At 47.4% G+C, this 23,346-nt stretch overlaps 1 protein-coding gene across 4 annotated transcripts in view; it reads left to right on the top strand.

The window, feature by feature from the left end:
• The window catches only part of SLC12A8 (solute carrier family 12 member 8), a 141,918-nt gene that overhangs the window by 72,600 nt on the left and 45,972 nt on the right, over window positions 1-23,346 (top strand). For all 4 annotated transcript variants that reach the window (XM_045037049.1, XM_045037048.1, XM_019839892.3 and 1 more), the window contains exon 6: window positions 12,003-12,116. In XM_045037049.1, the coding sequence (XP_044892984.1) occupies window positions 12,003-12,116 (114 nt within the window). The remainder of the gene's footprint in view (window positions 1-12,002; window positions 12,117-23,346) is intronic.

Here is a 23,346-nt window from a genome sequence, read left to right as displayed (position 1 = left end):
GCCTATAATTTGTGGCATGGACTTTCTGACTGCCTGCCTCATTTCTGAAGAGCAGGTCACAATGCCTACCTTGCTGGATTGTCAAAGCATAAAATACGATAACGTGCGAGTGTCGTAGCTGGCGCAAAGTGGTAAGAGGTCCGGTGTGGTAGCTGGAACCAAGTGGGTGCTCAATACGTTATTATCACTATCATTGTTTTTCCTGGACACGTATGTCCCTGGGGGTCCCTGGGTTATATTCCACGACTCCAAGCTTCTCTAGCTTCAAGATCTGGGGATCTTGTCAAAATGAAGATTCTGATTCTGTAGGGGTGGGGGTGGGGAGGGGAGAGGAGAGAGCTGAGATTCTGCATTTGTAACAGGCTCCAACCTAGTCCTGCCTAGAGGAGTGTCCTCTTTCCTCCCTTGTCTTTGCTCTCTGCCCTATCGTGCCTCCCCTGCCCCCGAGGTCAGCCGGTCATCAGAACGCTTCCTGGGCTCTACTGAAAAATACTCTCAGGCAACAGGTGTGAGCTGGGACCGGCCCAGGCAGGATATATGGTTGCCCCTTCCCACTGAGCACCCCCAGTTGTTGCATCCATCTGGGGATGAGGAGAGGATCCTGAGAGAGGAGGGAACTTGTCCCTGATTTTGAGGAGCTCCTAATCTGTTGGGGGGACTGTATGAACACACCTTACTGTCCCTGCAGAAAGGCATGCAAAGGCTTACAAAGGAACACGCAGACCAAGAAACCTGCCATCAAGGAACACACTCAAACCAAACTGCATCCTCTCTGGGGCTTCAGCAACCTGGGAGGTGGCAGGTGCCCTGCCCTGCTTGCCCTTCTCAGAGACAGAAGACTGAGGGGCTGAGAGGAGAGCATCCCTGGCAGCCGCCCTGGAGGGAGGTGTGTACCCAGCATGGGCACTAGCCCAGGGCAGCCCTGGGTAAAGGCATATCCATTTAAGGCCAGTTCTCATCAAGTGGGACCTGTGTCAACTGCTCCCAGGCCTGGGGTCATAGTGACTGTGAGGTTCTCGAAAGTGGGATCATGTGCTAAAAGCAAGGCTGGGATAACAGTGCCCTTGACTTTACTGTAGTTTTGGGTGGGAGCTGGATATGGGTGTTATTGAGAAACTACATTCTGTGCATCTTGACAGCTTTGCCTCAAATCCCCGCCCCCATCCCCCATCCTACTCCCCACCGCTGGCGAATAAAACTCCATAGGTTCTCCATGTCAGCAAAGGGAGCCCTGATTTCTGCCGAAGCTCCTGAGAATATGGTGCTTTCTCCTAAAATCTGCCCACAGGAATGGCGATGAGATGGCTCACTGAGTGGCTCCACTCGGCAAGAGCTGAGCTCCCATACCTTTGCCAGAGGCGTCCACCACTAGGAATAGTTGTTCGTACCTGGGGCTTTGCCCCTCACTTTCTGAAAAGCTGCAGCCAGGAAGCTCCCTTTATTCTCTATTTCTGCATCTGCAAAGCAGAGAGGAGCCCAGGCCAGAAACGGGGATACAATGATGGTCCCTGCAGGGGGCACTGTGGAAACAAGTGACTTGTTTATGTTTTATTGAGGTTAAACATATGTGACATAAAATTTGCCATTTCAACCATTTTTTAAATGTACAATCCAGTGGCATTTATTACATTCCTCACGTTGTGCAACCATGATGACTTTCTGCTTCTAAGAAACTATGTCTATTAAGCAATAACTACCCATCCCTCCCCCACAGCCCCTGGTGACCTCTATTCTATTTTGTCTTTATGAATTTGCCTGTTCTAGATGTTTTGTGTAACTGGAACCTTACCATATTTGTCCTTTTGTATTTTTTTCACTTAGCATAATGTTTTTGAGGTTCACCCATGTCGCAGTATGTGTCAGTATTTCATTCCTTTGTATGGTTGAATAATATTATGTTGTATGGACATACCACATTCTGTTTATCCATTCATCTGTTGGTGAGCATTTGGGTTGTTTCCATTGTTAATTATTAATATTTTATGGGTTTTGTATGTTTCCTGGGTCTAGACACTGGAGACACACCAGGAAATAAGACAGCATGGTTCTTGCCCCCACCTGGTAGGTAGCCAGGCAGGGACAACAGAGAGATGAGTGCTGTCACAGGACTTGTGAGGACCTACCGGGCACACTGGATGGGGGCTTGGCCACACTGGGTTCTGGTCTTGCCTGACCAGCCGTTAACTGTGCGGGGTTCTTTTTCAGGCCTCAGTCTTCCCATCTGTAAAATGGATTTGAGGCTAAAGGCCTCTGTGGCACTATCATTTCATGGTCCTATGATGCTGAATCTTCTGCTATGGAATTCTAAGAGAACATTTGCTTCCCTTCTTTTTTGGGTAGGGCGTGTGGTGGGAAAGAGGTACCTATGGCTGTAGAAGTGGGGAGAGGAAGGGGCGTCTGGGAATTTGAGTATTTCCAGCAGAGTGCCTGGCAGGAGGGTGGGCTTGCTGACACAACTGTGATTGTCTTGCTGACAACCCCCTGCGGGAGGCCACTTAACCTCTTACCCCCCACCCCCCTTCTTAGTTGCCTAGAGGGACACCCCTAGAGGGTGTCCAGGCAAGACTAGGGAAGGTCAGAACTCTTGACGGCCAAAGGGGCTAGAGTTGTGTAGGAACAGCCCATTTGGGGGACTACCAGTTGGGTTAGGATTATTTCGGGGTCTCTGGGCCTGGAGTTTAAGCAGGATGGGACTTGGGATGTCAGAGGCCAGGACGGCCAGAAGGAGTAAGTGGTGGCTGGGTGGAACCCACAGCCAGGGTGGAGATTTCCTGTCAAAACAGCCACTTATCCTGGCGGGAGAGTGCATTCCTTTACCCTAGGAGATAAGAAGGCCCGATTTTCCTCTCAGGGTTCCTTTGAGCTGTGAGCAGCCACTGGAGACTCTGTAGCCCCCTCAGTCGGGGCCCCAGCCTGACCAGCTCATGCTCCTGGCTCCCCTCCCAGGCTCCCTGCATCCTTGAGTGAGCACTGACCCCAGCAGTGGCAGCCAAGGGTTGAATCTAGCCTCCTCTGTGCTTTGATTTCTTTACCTGAAAAATGCACCTATCTTGTAGGATCCTTCTGAGCTAATATACTTAAAGGGCTTAGAATAGTGACCGGGATAAAGCCTTACTCAGGGTGTGTGGCAATTGCTAGTCTTATCCCAAGATACCTCTTTGTTTCCTGGGCCCAGGAAAAGTTCCCACCAAAGTCAGGCCCTTTCATGTTCTGGGGCATTTGACAGTTCTTTTCTCTGTAGGCATCTCCAGGCAAAAATTTCTTATCTCAGCTGGCTGACCCCAAGGCAAGAAAAGATTCATTAAGCATTTAAAATAGAGTCCATTTCAGCAGACTGAACAATTTCTTGGGTATTAGACATCATTCTTTGTCAAGACAAGGTTCTTCCTCCCTTTCACAAGTGAGGACTCCTTTGCTCAGAAAGAATCTCTGAACAGTCCATCCTAGATTGTAGGGATTGTAAGGGTTGGCAGGAGCCTCTCTTGTTATGGGAAACTTTCAGCCACCCCCTTCCAAGGGGGCACCCCTAACCTCTCCCCGCAGACCCTTCATCCCTTGGGTTGCCCAGCCTTGGGGGCTTTCCGGCACTGTTCCCGCCAGCCAGTTGTCCTTCAGGGTGGAGGCCATCCCCAGGGGCCTCGAGGCTCCAGACTGCTCCTCCCTGTGCCCTCTGGGCAGGCACGGCCCCACTTCAGACTTCCCTTCTGGCCACTGCTGGAATGCCCAGCCCTCCCTCTGTGTATTTTCTCTCTGGGTGGGGGCCTGGGAGCTGGAAACCCTGCTCACATCCTCTCCCCACCCTCTCTTTGGAGGACCAAACTCCAAAGAGGCCAAAGCCAGAGAGGAGACTGTGGTGTGGGGAAGGCTAGCAGCTCGCCGCCCAGAACTCCCGTGGGGAAGGAAAGCTGTGCTGTGGGTGGGCATCTTGGGAGCCTCTTCCAAACCTATCATCATTTCCCTTCTGTCTCTCCAGTCTGTGGTCAACACAGCCCCAACCAATACAGCCTGACCCAGTTCAAGCTCAGAGCACTTCTGTGGAGTACCTGTAATGGACTGAGATTGTTATGACCCAGTTTAATGAGATAGCCCTGCAGACTGGGGCTCCGTACTCTGTGGGCTCCGGGCTGGACTCCAAGCTAGGGCCACAGTTCTGCTTCCAGCTCTCATGCTTTGCATAGCTGGTTTGCATCTCTGAGCTCAGTTGTCAAAATGGGTCCACGGATTAGACCATGAAGGTTCGTTATCTGCACTAATGGAGGGCACCCAAGATGCTGTAATAACCAACAGGAGACCTAGTAGCAGTACTTGTAATCCATAATTGCTTTGTTTCCTTAACATATTCAGGAATGTGACGGCAAGCTGATGTCACAGTTCTGTAGCACATGTTGTATCACCACCACAGGGAAGGGAGGGGGCATCAGGGAGGTAGGGGGTGGTGCTGTGATGTTCTAGAAGCTAGTTTGGGATTTTAGGTCTGCTGCTGGAAATCAGTGGTATAATTGGACTCTGGGTACTGAGTGTTAAGAATGAGCTTCTTGGGGGGGCGCCTGGGTGGCTTAGCTTGTTAAGCGTCCGACTTCGGCTCAGGTCATGATCTCACAGTTCATGAGTTTGAGCTCCACATCAGATTCTCCGCTATTAGCACAGAGCCTGCTTCAGATCTTCTGTCCCCCCTGCCCCCATGGCTTCTCCGCCCCTCCCCTGCTCATGCTTTCTCTCTCAAAAATAAACATTAAAAAAAAAAAAGAGTGGGCTTCTGGCTGGGCCACTTTCAGAATTAGAAGGGATCTAAAACATCACCTGGTAGGCCCTGCACCTGCACCTGGGTGTGTGGTCTGCATCACCTGGGCGCTCAGTAGGGGTGCGGAACCTTGGGCTCATCCCAGAGTGACAGTCAGAATTTGTATTTCAAAGGGAAAAAGGACTCACTCACTGTCCCCCAGGAACCAGGGCACCAACCCCTGTATCTAGACTCTTGGTTCTCTTCTCCCAAATCCATGCTCTTTGGGCCCAAGTTGACCGCCCGCCCCTTTGCAGCTCCCGGGAGCTAACACCACAGCCCAGAGGAGGAAAAACTCCACTGGCCAGTGCAAGCAGGCAGAGGCATGCAGGTTGAACTGCCCATCTTTGTCCACCTTGGACTGTCTGGGGTTGGGCAGTGTCTGAGTAAATTGGGGGGCTGCTTGGGCAAGAACTCTGTGGGGCACTTAGTAGCAGGATGGGGCCCTGGACACTCTCTTTCTTCCCTTTTTCACTGACCTATCTTTGTGAGGCTATTTCAGACCTGTTGTCTCCCTTAAGCTGCAGATCTCTCCCCACGGGGTGACAACCTAGAGTGGTCACAACAGCCCCGGAGGTTGGGCGGACCCTCAGGCCACCATTCCAGCACCACCATCAGGGAGGGCCTGAGGGGAGGGGTGCGTGTGCAGCATGATGCTGGGCTCCTGGGAGAGGCACCCAATTCGTGTTTCCCCTACTGCAGGCCTACTGTACTTCCTCCTCGACTGGGAGCCTCTGCTGGCCCCTCTCCTCGTGGCCTTGTCCCCATCCCTCCCCCACTCCTCCACCACGTTGTTTTGGTGTGTGTCCCTTCCCAGAACCTCGGCCTCTCCTTTCCTTTTCCTTGCAGAGTTGCTCTTCCTGTGATCCCTCAGGCCCCAGCCCGCCCTCTGGGGCCCTCCCTGCCTTCCTCTCTCCCAGGCCCTTCCTCCGCTCTTTCTATTCCTGGTTGGACCAACCTCTCCCATTGTCCATTCCCAGGAAAGGGCTGTCTTGCTGGTCGGGGTTGGGGGCGGAGTGAGGGACCTGAGCCAAGAAGAAAGCCGGTGCCGGCGCCGGAAGCCCCTGCCTGCCCCCACACCCCCCCAGCTCTACTCACAGCAAGGTGCCCCCCACCCCTGCCCCATTGCCAGTGTCATTTTTAGAAATCTCACTTTCTAAGTTAGTCAGCAGCAGCAATCTGACACCCACATGTGGGGGCTGATGACTTCCCGACTGCCTCTTCTAATTTCAGCAGACCCCAGAGGTGGGGCCGGCAGGAGTGGGGGAGCGACAGGTGCCACAGGAAGCTTCCCAGCAGCCACCTGACCAGAGGGCTTGGGAGCTGCGGTTTGTCACAACTTGTGACCAGGGCAGACAGCCTTGGGCCAGGGCAAGGTGGCTGGGTTCCCATGAGTACTCCTTGGGAGCAGACAGCAGACCCTGCAGAATCAGGGCCCACTCATGGCAACCAGAGGAGCTGTGTTACCAGATTCTGGGAAGAAAGGCCAGGGCTTTCTGTAGATGACCTTCAAGCACCTTCCCTCTGCCCGTTCCTGCCTGGACTTTGTCTTGATTTATTTTCTCCCTCTATGTCTCCCCACTCCACCCCCATTCTGTTTTTGTTGTTCCTAAAAGCACATAGCTCAAATGGGGCCAAAGTATTTTTGGTAAATACAGAAACAGATGTTCGGGTCAAACCCAGATACATTCACATGTGGCAGGTGCAGGCACTGAGCATCCCAGGCCTTTCAGAGTTGGAAGATGTCAGCTGAGAATGCCCCAGATTGGCTCCCTGTTTAACCAGCAGAGGAACTGAGAGGTTTACAGGGGCAAAAACACAAGCCTTAGAGATCTCTGGGGAAACAGCTCAGGATGAATTACAGAGAGACAGTATGGTAGATGGAAAACTTTGAATTCAGACAGATCTGGGTCCAAGCTAGGCTCTGCCTTCTTCCAGCTATTCAAGCCTCAGCCAGTCATATACCCCTTGGTACATGTGGCATTCCACAGGGGAGACCCTCTGTTAGCCCCCTGCAGATGGAGAGAGGGAGATCCTGTGATGTTTGGGGGGGGGGTGGGTTTCAGGGGTTGATGAGAATCTATGCTGTATGCCTTAGCACTATCCCCCTGGAGAAAAGATGTCCCCAGAAGAGTTTGTCCCACAGACCACAGGCCTGCCCAGGACCAAAGCTGGCTCCCTCTTGGTGGGGAGGGCAGTGCTGGGGATCTGGGAACTGGTCTCCTACAGGAGAGGCAATAGCTGTAATACAGGCAGGTCTGGCTGTGTGACCTTGGACAAGATTCTGTGCCTTCCTGAGCCAACTGTCCTTATATCTGATCTTGCAGGGTAGTTATGGGAATCGGGGATGACATTGTAGAGGACTTACTTCCCAGTAATTGGTGCATAGGAGGTGCTCAATAAAGGGCTGCACGTCAGTGTGTTCAGAAGAGAGGTTGCCCTGTGATGTCCTTGAAGATGGAACCTGCACAATCCTGTGCACAGAGAGACTCCTCACTGCCTGGCAAGGACTGCGGTATGAAACTTTGCCGGCTGTGTCACCTGGGGCTGCTGCCACTGCGAGGCAGGGCATGGTAGCAGTCAGGGCATGGGACGCTGTAGGGGTGCACGGCCTGGTGGAAGTCTCAGGTGCAGAAGCAGCCCTAGTGTGGAAGTCCTGAACTTCGGGGTACATGTCCCTCAAAGAGACTTCAAAGGCCTGGGAACCTCCAAATGATGTGTAAAATGTGCTGTCCGTGGGGACAGCTTTCAACAGATTCTCAAATGGGGCCAAAACTAGCCAAATTAAGAACCTTTGTTCTGGATGTCAGTACATCAGGCTTGAGGACGCACGGTAAGAGGACATGGCAGGTGGGGTCCTCTCAGCCCTGTGCCCTGGATAGGACCAGCTGATCTCACCCCATGCCTCAGCCAGCAAGTACAAGCCAGGCAGGGACATCAGTGCCTGAACTGGGCACCCACCCTGCCATAAGCTTGAGGTTCAGCTTGACTTGGCTTGGGGTGTGGGATAGAGACTGGGTCCCCAGAAGTTGGGGTGGGGACCAGTAGGGCCAAACCTCGTTGGGGGCTGGCTCAGGACTGGGGGCCTGAGGTGGTGAGGTTGTAAGGGGGTGGGAGTCATAAGGGCCTGGGAAGGTAAAGGCGGAGGAAATGAAGCAGGTCCATTACGCAAGCTTCTGGAGCTCCTTCTCGTCCATTGGAAAGTGGCACTTGTGCCTGAGGTCTGTCCCTGCCTGAGTGGGCTTGACCAAATAGTCATCAAATGATCTCTCTGGGCCTTGGGTTCTAGTCTGAGGGTGAGCACTGCAGGATCTTACCTCAGGGCCTTATTTGGAGACCTCAGGCGTGTCTCATGGAGGTGTGGCTGGGTTCATTTTAGTCTATTCGCAGGTGGGATCTGCTCAGCCCTGTGCTCTCTCTTTCATTTTCTTCCTTCCTTTCCTTTCCTTTCCTTTCCTTCCTTCCTTCCTTCCTTCCTTCCTTCCTTCCTTCCTTCCTTCCTTCCTTCCTCTCCCTCCCCGCCCTCCTCTCCCTCCCTCCTTTCCTCTTTCTTTCTTTCTTTCTTTCTTTCTTTCTTTCTTTCTTTCTTTCTTCCTTTCTTTTTCTTTTTTTATCTGCCCCATCTTTTATTTTTTCTCATAAATCACTGAAATCATTTCTAGAAGCAGATAGAGTATAAATAGAAAAAAAGAAAGAAAGAAAGAAAGTAAAGATACTTGTTTACAAAGAAGTTGTCTAGAGAAGGTAGGCTTTCAGTCCTGGGATGTTTTGTTTGTTTTTCTGAAAGAAATAGTTGTTTTTTTGGTAAGTCGATTTTAACTTGTGAAAGACAATGTGGAACACTTGTAAAAAGAAAAGAGAAATTGCTTATAATTGCATTATATAGATATCCATAGTTAGTATGTTGTAGGTTTCCTTCTAGTCTTTTCTTACACGTGTATATTGAAACTCTTTTGGTTTATAAATGGTATCCAGGTTTCTTGCTTCACCATGTATCGTACATAACATGGACAATTTTCTGTGGTGCTAAAAGCCCTTTATAAACGTTTAAAATACTTCAGTTCCCCATAGTTAGGCATTTAGACTCCCCATTTTACATCATTATAAGTAAAGCACTGAAATGTTTCTGTCCATAAAGTTCTTTTCAAAGTTAAGATGATTTCCTTGGGAAGGATTCAGAAGCACATCTGAAGGGAGAGGGCTGTCTCAGCAGCATGTCGGCGTGAGCGTGTGCTGGGGAATGCGTGGGGCCGCATCTGTCATAGGCCCTGCAGAGACAGGGGATGAGGCAGGCCTCCTCACAGACCCCCATGAGAGCCAAGTGACTTAGGCTCTCAATCTGTGGTTCTTGGTGGGGTGGAGGGAGAGAAGACTCATCCATGGGGCCTGGGCAAAGCCTTCATATACCCCTCTCTGACTGAGCTCCCGTGGGCCTCCTCTGCAGGGATCAGTGAAGCCTGATGAGGTGTTTCTGTCCTGCACGGCTGGCCCGCCCAGCATGCCCACAGCCGTGCATTCAGATGGGCCTTCAGACCTGTGCAGCATTCCAGCTTGGCTGAACTCTGTTCCAAGGCAGGCTGGGCTTGGTGTTCACCTCAGAAAGGCTAGTCAGTGGGGTCAGCCAGCGGATAAACTAAAGTTAACTCAGCCATTATTGCTTTTTTGTTAATGAGGGGAAGACCAGCTGTGAAGATGCCAAACCATTCAGAAATGTTGCACAGTACTTGGGATTTAATGTCTCAGGACAAATTCCGCATTCAGGCAGAAGAAAGCAATCGACAGTGATTTTAAGTCCTGACCGGACTCCCAAGGGTCCCTTGTGCTTCACTGAGCTTTCATTTTATTATTTTTTTTAAAAATATTTTTCCTATTAAGTTATGAATCTTGGAAGCTGTGAAAAGCGCTGGTGATCTCACTGGGCTCATGAGTGAGCAGGAGCTCTTTTGTGGATTGAGGCCCAGGGGGAAGCTAAGCCCTGAGGTAGGTGGAGGACAGTCGGGCAGGAAATTCTGTCACCACAGCTCCAGGGGTCGGCTGGAGTGGTGGCTAGACGCCCATCCTATGTGGTTGTGGGGGTTGAGGGAAGGAGGGCAGGACTGGCTTCTCTTAGGCTATAGTTAACAGGAACAAACTAACTCATTCTCAGAGATGAGATTCAAAAGCAGAGGCTGGATATCCTGGATGTTCCTGAGCCTAAGAATACTTGATCTGGATCTTAAACTTCCACAGCCCACTAACATGTCACAGATGCTCTTCAAAGTGACCTCCTTTGACAAAGAAACAAAATAGGCTTAAAACCACCTGAAAAATTTTATTGAAGTCAGTGTACAAATGTTTAAAATGCTTTGAAGAACTCGGATCTGAGATGTTCTTGCTAAAAAGCAGCCTATGAACAAGTCAAAGTGAAAGCATGGATTCGAGATGTGCCCATAGCCAAGATCTAAGAGAAAGATTCTTCTTAATGTGACCCATATTTGCCACCTACCTCTTGTGTGACAGGCACAGTGCTTGACTCTTGAGGGCAGACATTTGTGAGACTGGATTTCTCTCCCCAAGGAGTCTAGTTGGGGTAAGATCTAATATGGCCAGTCACAGTATGAGGGCACTTAAGAGGAATTGATTCTGATCAGGAGTTGATGTAAAAGCCAAAGGAAGTAGCATTTGAGATGGGCTTTAAAAGTGAGCATGGCGGGGCGCCTGGGTGGCTCAGTCAGTTAAGCGTCCGACTTCGGCTCAGGTCATGATCTTGCGGTTTGTGAGTTCGAGCCGTGCATCGGGCTCTGTGCTGACAGCTCAGAGCCTGGAGCCTGCTTCGGATTCTGTGTCTCCCTCTCCCTCTCTCTGCCCCTCCCCCACTCATACTCAGTCTCTCTTTCTCTCTCAAAAATAAATAAACATTTAAAAAAATTAAAAAAAAAAAAGAGTGAGCATGGCAATGGGGCACCTGAGTGGCTCAGTCAGTTGAGCATCAGACTATGGCTCAGGTCATGATCTCACAGTTCATGAGTTTGAGCCCCTCATCAGGCTCTCTGCTGTCAGTGCAGAATCTGCTTCACATCCTCTATCCTCCTCTCCCTATGTCCCTCCCCCCTCTCACAAATCAATAAACATAAAAAAAAAAAAGTGAGCATGGCATTGATGCTTAGAGATGTGGGAGAAGGGTCTGGAAGGCAGGGACACAGGAATGGGTATGACTGGTGTTCTTGGGGAGAGTCATTTTTGTGACTTCTGGGCAGAGGAAAGGCAGGAAATGGTGGCATGATGCCTGGTTGTAGAGGGCTTTGATATTCATCTTAAGGAGTTTGGACTATATTCTGCAGCTAGCAGGGACCCGTGGAAAGGTTTTTGAAGAGGGAAGGTAGCTTAATTTTTTCAATTAACAGAAAATACATAGATACACGCTCAGTGAAAGATTCCAGCTATACGGAAATCTGTAAAGAAAAAAGAAGAAAAGGAAAAAAGAAAATGCTCCCTTTCCCAGAGGTAACTATTGTTCTCCTTCAAGTCATTTTATCTACCTATATCTGTAGATAAAGACATACAAAATCCAGCCCTGGAAGTGTTAAGGCCGATTCTGTCAGACTTCTTCCTTTTCCTTTCTCTCACAGACACGCCCCTACGTTTTTTTTTTTTTTTTAAGTTTATTTATGTATTTGGAGAGAGAGAGAGGAGAGAGAGAGAGAGAGCGGGGAAGGGGTAGAGAGAGAGAGAGAGAGAGAGAGAGAGAGAGAGAGAGAGAATCTCAAGCAGGCCCTGTGCTGTCAGCGCAGAGCCTGACCCTGGGCTCTATCCCATGACCCTGGGATCATGACCTGAGCCAAAATCAAGAGTCAGACACTCGGGGCGCCTGGGTGGCGCAGTCGGTTAAGCGTCCGACTTCAGCCAGGTCACGATCTCGCGCTCCGTGAGTTCGAGCCCCGCGTCGGGCTCTGGGCTGATGGCTCAGAGCCTGGAGCCTGCTTCCGATTCTGTGTCTCCCTCTCTCTCTGCCCCTCCCCCGTTCATGCTCTGTCTCTCTCTGTCCCAAAAATAAATAAACATTGAAAAAAAAAATTAAAAAAAAAAAAAAAGGGTCAGACGCTCAACCAACTGAGCCACCCAGGCACCTCAGACCCCTACCTTTTAATATTTAAATTTATATAAGCTAGGACTGTAATCTAGGGAAGCCTGCATGCTGTATCTTCTCACTTGACTCATTTTGCTCTCCTTTGTATTATTTCAGAGCACGGTTTTATTGGGTATTCACCAGAACTGCTACAGAACAACACCCTGCCAGATTACAGCCCCGGAGAGTCTTTTTTCACTGTTTTTGGGGTGTTCTTCCCAGCGGCTACAGGTATAGTAATTTGGATCCTTTCTCACTCCCGCATTAGGGGTATAAATGCTTGGTTTCTAAAACTCAGTATTATAAATGGCCTGCATATGCTCCTAGGATGTCTATCTGACTTTAGAGATGGCCTTAGCTTTGACTAAAAAGCTATTAACAGAGAGTTTACTTGTCCATAATTCCTGAAGGCTCCAGTATTATTTATTCTTCCTTACCCTCCATACCTATCTATTGAAACCTCTTGGCCCGGTCAGTAGAGGAGACATATTTCTCTTAGGGCTGAGCAGGATGGATTCCTTAGCAGGGCAAGCTGCCCCTTCCACCACAGAATGGGTGCAAACTTGGTCTAGAAACTCCCCTCCTCCCTACCCCAACCTGTGAGTCTTCTCCAGGGGGCAGAGAAATGCCATTGTCTTCTCCCTGTACTGGGTGTGGGTGAGATCAGAACCCTTGGACAATGAATGAATCTCCCTGCCCTACCTTCCCCATTTTTCTGCTCTACAGTGGCCAGGGAGGAGCATTACAAAGCTGAGATCCCTCTAGAACTCTTGTCTTAGGCTCCAGGCCTTGGCCCGGAAGGTGGTAAGCGAACATGTGGACTGAATGATCATAAGAAATAACCATTTGCTAGAGACTGGACTTGTCCCATGGCACAGACTCAGAGAAGCATTTTACTCTTGATCAGGCCGCATCAGTGGCCTGGACTGTGCTGATCTTGTTTCCATGTCCTTCTCCCCTCTTCCCTCTGCCTGCCTTCATGTGGCTATTTCCTTGCTCATGATCCTCTCCTCAAATAACATAGGGATAGAAAAAGGAGGAGAAGCTACTAGGGTGTTGAAACTTTAAAAGGCTGCCCGTGACAAATGCTGGCAAGGATGTGGAAAAACTGGAACTCTCATACACTGTGCAACCATTTTGGAAAACAGTAGGATGATTTCTTAAAAATTGAACAGTCTATGGCCATAGCACCGTAAATGTGTCTGATCTTGGAAGGTAAGCAGGGCTGTGCCTGGTTAGTGCATGGATGGGCGACTGCCTGGGAATACCAGATACTATATAGGCTTAAAAGAAAGAAACCTAAATATACACCCAGCCATTCCCTCCTGGTTATCCGCTGCAGAGAAGTGAAAACATGTAAAGACTTGTGCATGACTGTTAAAAGCAGTTTAATTTGTAATAGTCATGAACTAGAAATAATTCAAATATTCATCAACTGACAAATAGATAAATTATGGTATAACCATCCATGTAAAACTACTCAACAATAAAAAGGAATGAGCTATTGATACCTGCAACAATACAGATGGACCTCAAAATAACAGTGCTGCACGGGGCACCTGGGTGGCTCAGTTGGTTAAGCGTCCCACTTCAGGTCAGGTCCTGATCTTACGGTTCGTGAGTTCGAGCCCTGCATTGGGTTGTGTGCTGACAGCTCAGAGCCTGGAGCCTGCTTGTGAGCCCCTCCCCTGCTTGTTCTCTCTCTCTCTCTCTCTCTCTCTCTCTCTCTCTCTCTCTCTCTCTCAAAAATAAACATTAAAAAAATTAATGGTGCTGCAAGAAAGAAGTCAGACAAAAACAAGTACTTTTTTTAAAAGATAAAATTATACAAAACTCCATTTATATAAAATTCTAGAAAATGCAGACTATAGTAACAGAAGGAAGATCAGTGGATGGGGAATAGGGGTGTGGGGAGCAGGAGGGAGGGACAAGGAAATTTGGGGGTATGAAACACTATTCTGGACTGTGGTGATAGGTTCACAGGTGTATCCCTATGTCACAACTTTCCAGATTATGACACTTTAAACGTGTGCAGCTTATCGTATATTAGTTACACCTCAGTAAAGCTGTGCAAATGAAAAAAATGAACAATGTTAATCGCCTTTAATCAGCTTTCCTGAATCCCACTCTGGCCTCCAGCAATGCATGTTTTCTCTGCTTTTCACAATCAAGCACTGGGGCTTTGTGCTCCTGTCTCCATTTCCTGCCTCCTGTTGCCTTTGTCCATGCTCTTCTTTTGGAATTCCGAGCCTGCCTCTCTACTGAAATGGCCTTTCCAGAGTCTTCAGTGGCTGCCATGCTATTCAGTTCAACTATCATCTCTAGTTTCTCAGTGCATTTGACTGGCAACCTCCACTTCCTCCTTTTCTCTTGCCTTCTCTGATGTAGCACCTCCTGGTCTGCCCCCTGCCTCTCTGACTTGCCTATTTGGGTACATCCTCTTCTGCCTGCCCATTAAATTTTGGGGTTTTTCTCTTCTTTCTCTACTGTTTTCCTTAGAATCTCATCCATGCCTACTGTTCAATGACCACTCACAAGACTGATGACTCCCAGACTTGTACCTCTAGCCCAGATTTCTCTAAGCTTCATATCATATACTTAGTTGCTTACCTGGCATCATCCACTGGCTATCTCAGACCCAACATGTTCAGAACCAAGCCCATCCCACCCATCCCCCAACTGGTTCTTCTCCTTTACTCTTGATCTCAGGAAATGGCATCTCCATCCAAACAATTGCTCACGCCAGTAATGGGGAGTTATTCATGATAACGTCCTCTTTCTCACCAGTACCCTCCAAGTCCTCCTAAAGGAACTTCTCCTTTACTTCCTACTTCTTTCCACCTCTACCACCGGACCACTCTGGTCCAAGCCTCATCTCTCAATAGATCACCACAGCAGTCTCCTACCTGACCCACCGCCCTGACCCCCACCCCCCAGGCTGACCACAGAAGTGAGCTTGGAGCTAGGCCTCAGGAATGGCAGGTAGAATCTTGGTCCACAAATCCAGATGTGCCAGAAGTAATGCATCTCTTTCATTTTTATGAAATGAAAAGAGTCAGTCTCTGACTCAGTCTTCATTCTGCCAGGATGATTAAAAATGGATGTCAGTCATTCATCAATGCCTCTACATTGCCCTGCCATCTTGTTCCAGGGTCTTAGGGTCTTACCAAGTCCCAAGGCATGTCTGGCTTTTCATCATTGTACACACAGCCAGATGTCCTGTCTGCACATCTGTTCAAGTACATGCTCAAGTACATAGGGAGCCCTATGCTTTAGAGTCTATGTACTTTCCAGGCCCTCCTTCCAGGGGTCTTACGGGGCTCCTGCTGTGCTGACCAGGAGTGGGTTGCACATCCACACGGCTCCAGATCTTATGAGCCTTTATCTCCTTGCCTTCAGCTCCAGGGGTAATCTTCTGTAATAATATGGCAGACACTTTTGTGCAGGGCCAGCTTTATGGGCATGAACCTATGCATTCACACTGGGTCCCACGCTCAGAAAGGCCCCCTGCTCGGTGTAATGATTTACTTTTGCTAAAACTCTTAATACTTTTTGAACAAGGGATCTTATATTTTTATTTACACTGGACCCAGCAAACTATGTACCAAACTATGTCTACGCCCCCCCCCCCCACTGCCCGCCCCCGCCCCTGCCATGCTTTCCCCCACCTATTTTGCGGTTCCTTTTCTCTAAAATCTCCTAAGGGCTCAGGCTTTTGAGAAACAGAACCCAAAACAGGTTGCAGGCAAATTCTGCTTCCTTCTGGCACGTATCTCCCTCAAGGCAATGAAATATATGTCAACTTCCTCTTGAATGGGCAGAAAATGCAAGGGGGAAAATGAATAGAGGAAATTTTTTTTTTAAGTTGACATTTGAAAATATTGACTTGCCCTCCCTCCCCCACACAGGCAGAGCACACCTTCAAGAGACTTCCCACCTGAGCGTTTCCTTGGACCCCTGCCTGGGTGTCAGGGCCACAGTTACACCTGAGGCAGGGCTGTGGACCTCTTTGGCTGGCCGCACTCCAGGGGGCGTCCTCAGGCACCCACAAGAGCTTGTGTCAATAGTGTGACCCTGCTGGGCCCCCTCCACGCTGCTCCACACTTCCCCTCCTTTGCCTCTCTAGGCCCTGTGTCTGAGAAGAGAGGGGATGCCTGGTCTGACGGGGGGCAGGGAGTGGTGTCCCCCTCTTCAGTACTTCTCCCTCCAGCAAGGAATTAGCAGCAGCCTGAGGTTTGAAGAGCCACACAGTGGCCCAGAGTCTGAGCGGGACTAACATTTGAGATCTGCTAGTTCAACAGTTCTCAATTCTTTCTTTCTTTTTCCTTCCTTCCTTCCTTCCTTCCTTCCTTCCTTCCTTCCTTCCTTCCTTCCTCTTTCTTTCTTTCTTTCTTTCTTTCTTTCTTTCTTTCTTTCTTTCTTTCTTTCTTTCTTTCTTTCTTTCTCGTTCGTTTTATTTATTCCTTTTGAGAGAGAGAAAGAGAGCATGTGTGAACGTGAGTAGGGGAGGGGCAGAGAGAGAGAGAAAGAGAGAGAGTCCCAAACAGGCTCTGCACTGACGGTGAGGAGCTGGACGCAGGGCTCAGTCTCACAAACCATGAGATCATGACCTGAGCTGAAATCAAGAGTCAGATGCTTAACCAACTGAACCACCCAGGTGCCCCTCAACTTTTTCTTTTTAATCCATATTCACTTTTGATAATGATACTGAAACCCTCACCTACACTAGAAATTCTGATATGCCTCGCTGGACCAGAGAGGGGTATATTTGTCCTTCCTTTGAGAAAGATTGCTACCTAAGAATATTAGTAAAGCTTTATATTCTGCAGCTTAAATTATGAAAATATTGTTTTGTAAAAGTCCAAATATAAAATTATAATATTGAAGAAACTATCTACACAGGCCTTTTGTTCTACCTCACGCTTCTCCAGAGATGGGCTTCCCCGTCTCTCCCACCGCCCCTTGGCCCAACCAGGTTGAGAAGGACTGATCTTTTATGTGACCAGCTGGGGAAGGAGGAGCACAGAGGGGCTTATGAAGGATTGCTAAAGGTCACCCGGCTAATTAGTAACCAGAGTTGGGCCACCATCCTGCTATGGAACATTGCCTCTCTGGCTCTCTCACTGTTTTCCAGGGGCCCCAGTGTAAACACGGTAGGCAGGACGAACAATTTGTATCACTTGGCTTTCCCCTGGCAGATGTTCTGTTAAGCTATGAAAAGCATGGATGATTGGCAGTTTCCATGGTGACGGATTTGCCAAGGATTAGCTCTGAGTGAGTCATGGCTGGGGCTCCCTCCAACGCCATCCTCTTCTGGAACAAGAGAACCTCCAGGCTGTGGAGAGGAGAGAGGAGTTTGGAAGAACAAACAAAAGTCCCCCCACCTTGTGTCCCCATCTCCAGTCAGACATATGATTTAAATTACTTCAGATATTTTATCTCAAGGGCAGGACACTTCCTGAGGGGAGCAGCTGAGGTCTAGGTTTCAGTGGCTTCTCTGGATTTATGAAGCATGTCCCTTTGTCCTTCTGTCCTCCTCCCCAAAGTCCACCACACCCTGCAGTACTGGCTGCAGGGTGGGGCTGGGACCTTGGAGTAGATTCTGCATTTGCTTTGTTTCTTAAAGCACTTTCCTTCTCCAAGCTACACAACAAAACTTGCCCTGAGAAACAAATACCCACCCCACAGAATGCTTTTTCTCTCTCTCTGTTTCTTTGTCTCTCTCTTTCCCTCTCTCTCTTCTCTCTCTCTCTCTCTCTCTCTCTCTCTCTCTCTCTCTCTCACACACACACACACACACGCACACACACACACACAGCCACTCCAGGGATTAGGGACCACAGTACATGGAGGAACTAGGAAATGGAAACTCCCAGAGAATGGGGTCCACAGGTTGAAGGAAGAGAGAGCCTCAAGTAAGGACAAGCTGGAGTGGGGCTCACTCCACTGCATTCTGATGAGTAGGATAGGAACAAGAGAAAAGAAGGAAGCTTTATAATTATTGTCATGTTTCTTTTTATAATTTTATTTATGGAATTAACATATAATTTTATCAAACTTGTTATAAATATCTGTAATAATCATTAGCATTATAATAGGCTACTACGTGTGGAGCTATGCTGAGCACTTTACATATAGTCTTTCACTTAAACCCCACCACAGCCCCACTGCTTCGATTAAGCACAGATTTACCCTGAAGGTAATGAACCCTAGACTTCAGGGTCCCTCACTTGAGTAAGCTCCTGCTTACGCCCTGTTCTTAATTTCATATTCATAAGTCTGTGTTGTTTTTAAAGTGTCAGACTCCATAGAACCTGGACCCTTCCATGGGTTCTGTTATTATTCCATTTTATGGATGAGGGAAACAATAACAAAGAGAGGTTATTTCCCCAAGGTGCTGAACCCCATTGCTTCCCACCTACTTTGGAGAGGATGCTGGAAGAGAGAATGCACGCTTGTCTGGAGCTGCCCCCGACCCAGAAGCCAACAAATCTGGCATTTAATTGAATTGAATTGAATCCTGGGATTTAAACATTCCATTATTTGACACTGTCTCAGCAGAAACTCTAAGGCACCGAGAGGGTGGGGCCTGGCAGGTTCTGCCTCAGAGAATGGAGCCAAGAGGGGATGAAAGGTTCCTTCGGGAACAGCTGAAAAACCAACCAATAGGTTTGGAGAAGGAGTGGGTTTGGAGTTCAGGCGGAAGGTAAGGAGAGACCACCAGGGTCCTTAGGAACCCAAGGATCTCTGAGTGAGGGACGGAGCCCGTCTCTCCTGAGTGGACATTTCTTTAGCACCTCCTAGGTGCCAGGCACTGTGCTGAGTGCCTTATAAATGCTCATTCTAACTTTAACAACAGTTCTGTCAGATAAATAATCATATCCCCATTTGTAGACGAGGAAACTGAGGCTCAGAGCCACACTGCCTCCAAACAGTAACAGACTGCTTCCTTCAGCACAAAAGGCAGCAGAGAAGACATGGGAACTTTAGTGCATGGATCTTCTGCCTTAATGATAGAGAAAAATAAGCTCATGAACTTAAAAGAAGAAAGAAAATAGGCACCAGAGATACAATTAAGCTAAAGCTGAAGGAGAAAATTAAAGGTTTCTAAGAACACAGATTTGGATTGAAAAGCACCCAGGAGGAAGCTTGGAACCTCCTTGAGAAAGAGTCGTTCTTTAATGAACAACTAACAGAAACCAGAAAAGCCTAGAAAAACTATTAGACTTTTTTCCCCCTTACGAATTCTCATTTTCAGTAACAAATAAGAAAGTAGGGTGGGGAGTGGGATTGTGATGGCAGGCAACAAATGAAGTGTGTGTGCTGTGGTTGACTCCCCCCACCCTCCAAAAGGACATGGCCATTGTCTTGCAAATGTTGTAAGCAAGTGGTTACTTGATGTACTGGTTCTTTTAACCACAGCTTATTTTTTTTTTAATTTTTTTTTAACGTTTATTTATTTTTGGGACAGAGAGAGACAGAGCATGAACGGGGGAGGGGCAGAGAGAGAGGGAGACACAGAATCGGAAGCAGGCTCCAGGCTCCGAGCCATCAGCCCAGAGCCCGACACGGGGCTCGAACTCACGGAGCGCGAGATCGTGACCTGGCTGAAGTCGGATGCTTAACCGACTGAGCCACCCAGGCGCCCCTAACCACAGCTTATTTTTGAGATGTAGAGGGGATGAGTTCCTCCCCTAGCCATCCATGCCTGTTTTTAGGTCAGATATTTCAACTGGGGCATTAAGCCCAAGCACCATATTCACCTGGTGACACCCACCCCAGCTATAGGCATAATGTCAATGCCCAGGAGACTATGGATGGCTCTGGATGTTTAGCCTCATAAACCTAAGCTGGTAAGATGATGGCCAACACCAGCTCACATATATACAAAAGCTGAGACAATAAACATGCTAAAAGTCTGTAGAACTAGGGTGCAAGACCAAATCAGGAGGCATATGAAGGAAACCATGTGAAGGAAGCTGTTTACCAAAGTCACGTGCACAGACTACATTTGTCATCCTGATGCAGGGAGAAATGTGGTTTCAGGTAAAGCAATTAACTGCTTCCTGGAACTGGCAGTTTAAGACCTACCAGGAGGGGAAATGCCCTGGTCCAGGCACAGACTAGTGATTTGGAACTGGTGATGAAAGTACCTGTGGGTAAACCAATGTGTAGTGCTGATCATAACTGATAAATTCAGCCTTCTTGCGGGGGAGGTAACCCCAAATTAATCATACAGTTACTTGGTTATAAAAGGGAAATCCAAGAAAAGCATGGGTGTTAGAAATCAAGAAACTGTATTACATAGTGGAAAGAACACTGACTTGAGATCAGGAAACTTGAAGATAGTACTGCAGTTAGTCTGAAACTTGGGCAAAATCACTTCTCCTCTTTGGGCCTCAGTTTCCTCATATGTAAAATAAGAGGTAGGAGTAGATAACCTATAGGACACCTTTAGCTTTAAGAATTGTTGATTCTAAGTAGCCATTTTAAGCAGTTTTAGGAAGCCTCCCAAGAAAAGTATAAAGATTAAATAGTAATTATAAAATGGACACAAGTGTTTCCCAAACTGTCTTCCATGGAACACTAGTAATGAATAGTTTTTCTTTAAAAAATAATGTAGAATTGTTAAGTGAGTTTTGGGAAACGCTGTGTTACATTTCTCTTCTTAGCGATGGATGATGAAAATTAGCATATTGTAGGCACTGGTAAGTCCAGCAGTAAAAAACTTTCTTTTTTTTTTTTTTTAATTTTTTTTTCAACGTTTATTTATTTTGGGGACAGAGAGAGACAGAGCATGAACGGGGGAGGGGCAGAGAGAGAGGGAGACACAGAATCGGAAACAGGCTCCAGGCTCTGAGCCATCAGCCCAGAGCCTGACGCGGGGCTCGAACTCACGGACCGCGAGATCGTGACCTGGCTGAAGTCGGACGCTTAACCGACTGCGCCACCCAGGCACCCCAGTAAAAAACTTTCTAACCTTATTTATCAAGATTTTCCCAAGCTTTTTTTCCCTTTAATATCTGTAAAACATCTGGACACCAATGCTGTTGGAAATAGTATTTGTTCTTCTACACCCACCCTAAATTCAGCTCTAACATTAACAGTGATATCTTAAAATGGTAGCAGAAGCAGACAGAAAGCCAAACTAGAGAATCTCTACAATACTTGACAAGCATGGGCAAAAAATTACTAAATCAAAATAATTTTTCTAGATCCAGCTGGCAAGCGAGAAATTTCTAATTCACAAGAACTAGTGCTCATCTGCTTGGGAATTGTGTAGTCACGCAAGGGTGAAATTCTGGAAGTGACAGTGTCAGTGTGCAAGCCAGTCTAACAGGTGTGCATAGATCACTACAGTAGGCTGGCAGGAATGACCTGCCTAGCAAGTACTTCCCTGTTGTTGATGCTTTGTGTCTGTCCTACCGACTACCTACCCTTTGGCTTCTCTGTTTTGTCTCAAAAGCCAGCTTCTGGCTGTCTGTGTTCCTGAGGGTGGCCTTGTCCATGTCTATCCTCTCTGTTCCCACTGACCAGGATCCCAGGGCATCCCACACCAGGCCAGCTATCAAGAACTGTGATCAAAGGTTGGGTCATGGACTGTAAGGGATTCTGGGTGAAGAAAAGGGCTTTTGTTGTGAATATAGAACCTGGTTGGAAGCAGGAAGCAATTAGGCTTAATCAATCACTTTCCTAGACAGAGCATACATATCAGTGGAGTCCTTGTGGGTCTTTGTAAATGATCTGATGGAAGGTGCACGAAATGATGTGACAAATTGTAGGAGGTACTAAAGTGGCAGAATAATTAGTGGTATGTAATCTTACAATGCTGAATGAATGGGCATAAAATTGCTAGGGGCTAGGAGCTAGAATGAGGAGGCCACTGTAGATGTTGGGAGGCAATGTGGCCAGGCAGGTGAGTTACCAGGGAACCTGGTGACAGGTGGGAACCTTTGCAGAGGTCAGAATTTAGGAGGTCCAGGAAGGGCTGGTATTAGTGGATGAAGTTAGTGGGGTCTGGGAGTCAGGTGAACATGGATATTTGGCCCTTGACACCAGGTAGTTCTGGCAGTGAGCTGTGAGCCCGTAGCCTTTGAACAGAGCCTCCGTGACAGATCTGGTCTCAGGAACACTGGTCAGAGTGAGGCAGGTTGTGGGTATCCTTTTTTGATACAAATAAGACCTACACATGACAAAAAGGAAAATCCTACAGAAGTGCTTATAATATAAAGCAATAGTGTCCCACTCTACCCGTTACCACCCCAGATACCCCTCCCATGGGAGCAACCGCTTTTAATTATTTTTAGCACTTTGGGAGCTAGCTGCATATTTACCAAACAATAAGCTTGAATCTGTAACTTGATGAATCAAAGACATGATCTATTGAATCCGTGTTCAGAAATAGAGTTTAGCTTACTTACATGCTCCTTCATTCACTTCCTAAATTTTGATGGTTAACGTTGCTTTTTTTCTTAAATTAACTTTTTAACTTTAAATAATATTCTTAAATCTCTGTTATTTTATCAATTTTGGGCTACATCCCTTCATTCTTTATTGTTGGTGTGGGAAATTGAGATTCTGTGTTGTGTTTTAAGATTAATGTATTACAGTCATATTTATTTTTATGTGTAAAATATTTTTACAAGGAATACTTCATTTATCTCAAGGGAATCCCTAATTGTAAGGGAATCTGTATAATCTTTTTGTATTTGTGCTTTTCTTTTTCTTTTTTAGCAGCAGGCAAAAATTTATTAGAGTATAAGATTAGAAAGTAAGAGTAGTAGCTAACTTCGGCTCAGGTCATGATCTCATAGTTTGTGGGTTCGAGCCTCGCGTCAGGTTCTGTGCTGACAGCTGAAAGCCTACAGCCTGCTTTGGATCCTGTGTCTCCCTCTCTCTCTGCTCCTCCCCCGCTCATGCTCTCTCTCTCTCTCTCTCTCTCTCTCTCAAAAAATAAATAAACATAAAAAAATAAAAAAGAGAGAAAGTAATAGTAGTAGGAAAAGCTCTGTTTCAGAGAGAGGACATTTGAAAGTGAATGCCCATGTATCTGTGCTTTAGAGCAGTATCAGGGAAGCCATAACAAGTTGACTATTAGCAGGTGAATGGGCAACATCCTCTGAAAACTGTAGTCTACAACTTTAAGTGAACAGACACAGTTTCATATACACACAGACACACAGACACACAGAGGCTCAAATCTATTAAAAAAACATTTTGGTCTTAAGTTTACAAGTCAACAATCTTTGTAACTTCAAAGGCAAACTGCTCAGTATTAGGAATTTCTTTGTTCTTTTTAGCGAACACTAGAAATTCTCCTTTATGATAACAAGATACAGAATAAGTTTAGAATTAGCTTAAAATTAGTTGCAACTGGTGTAAAAATATTCACTAGCCTTTTCCTTATTTACCTACCAAATTTAATGGCTAGCTCAAAAGGCTAGATTCATTGCTAGAATCT

Source organism: Felis catus, chromosome C2 (assembly GCF_018350175.1).
Source record: "Felis catus isolate Fca126 chromosome C2, F.catus_Fca126_mat1.0, whole genome shotgun sequence".
NCBI lineage: Eukaryota > Metazoa > Chordata > Mammalia > Carnivora > Felidae > Felis > Felis catus.
The sequence above is the reverse complement of the archived record's forward strand: the minus strand, read 5'-3'. Positions and strand labels throughout refer to the sequence as shown.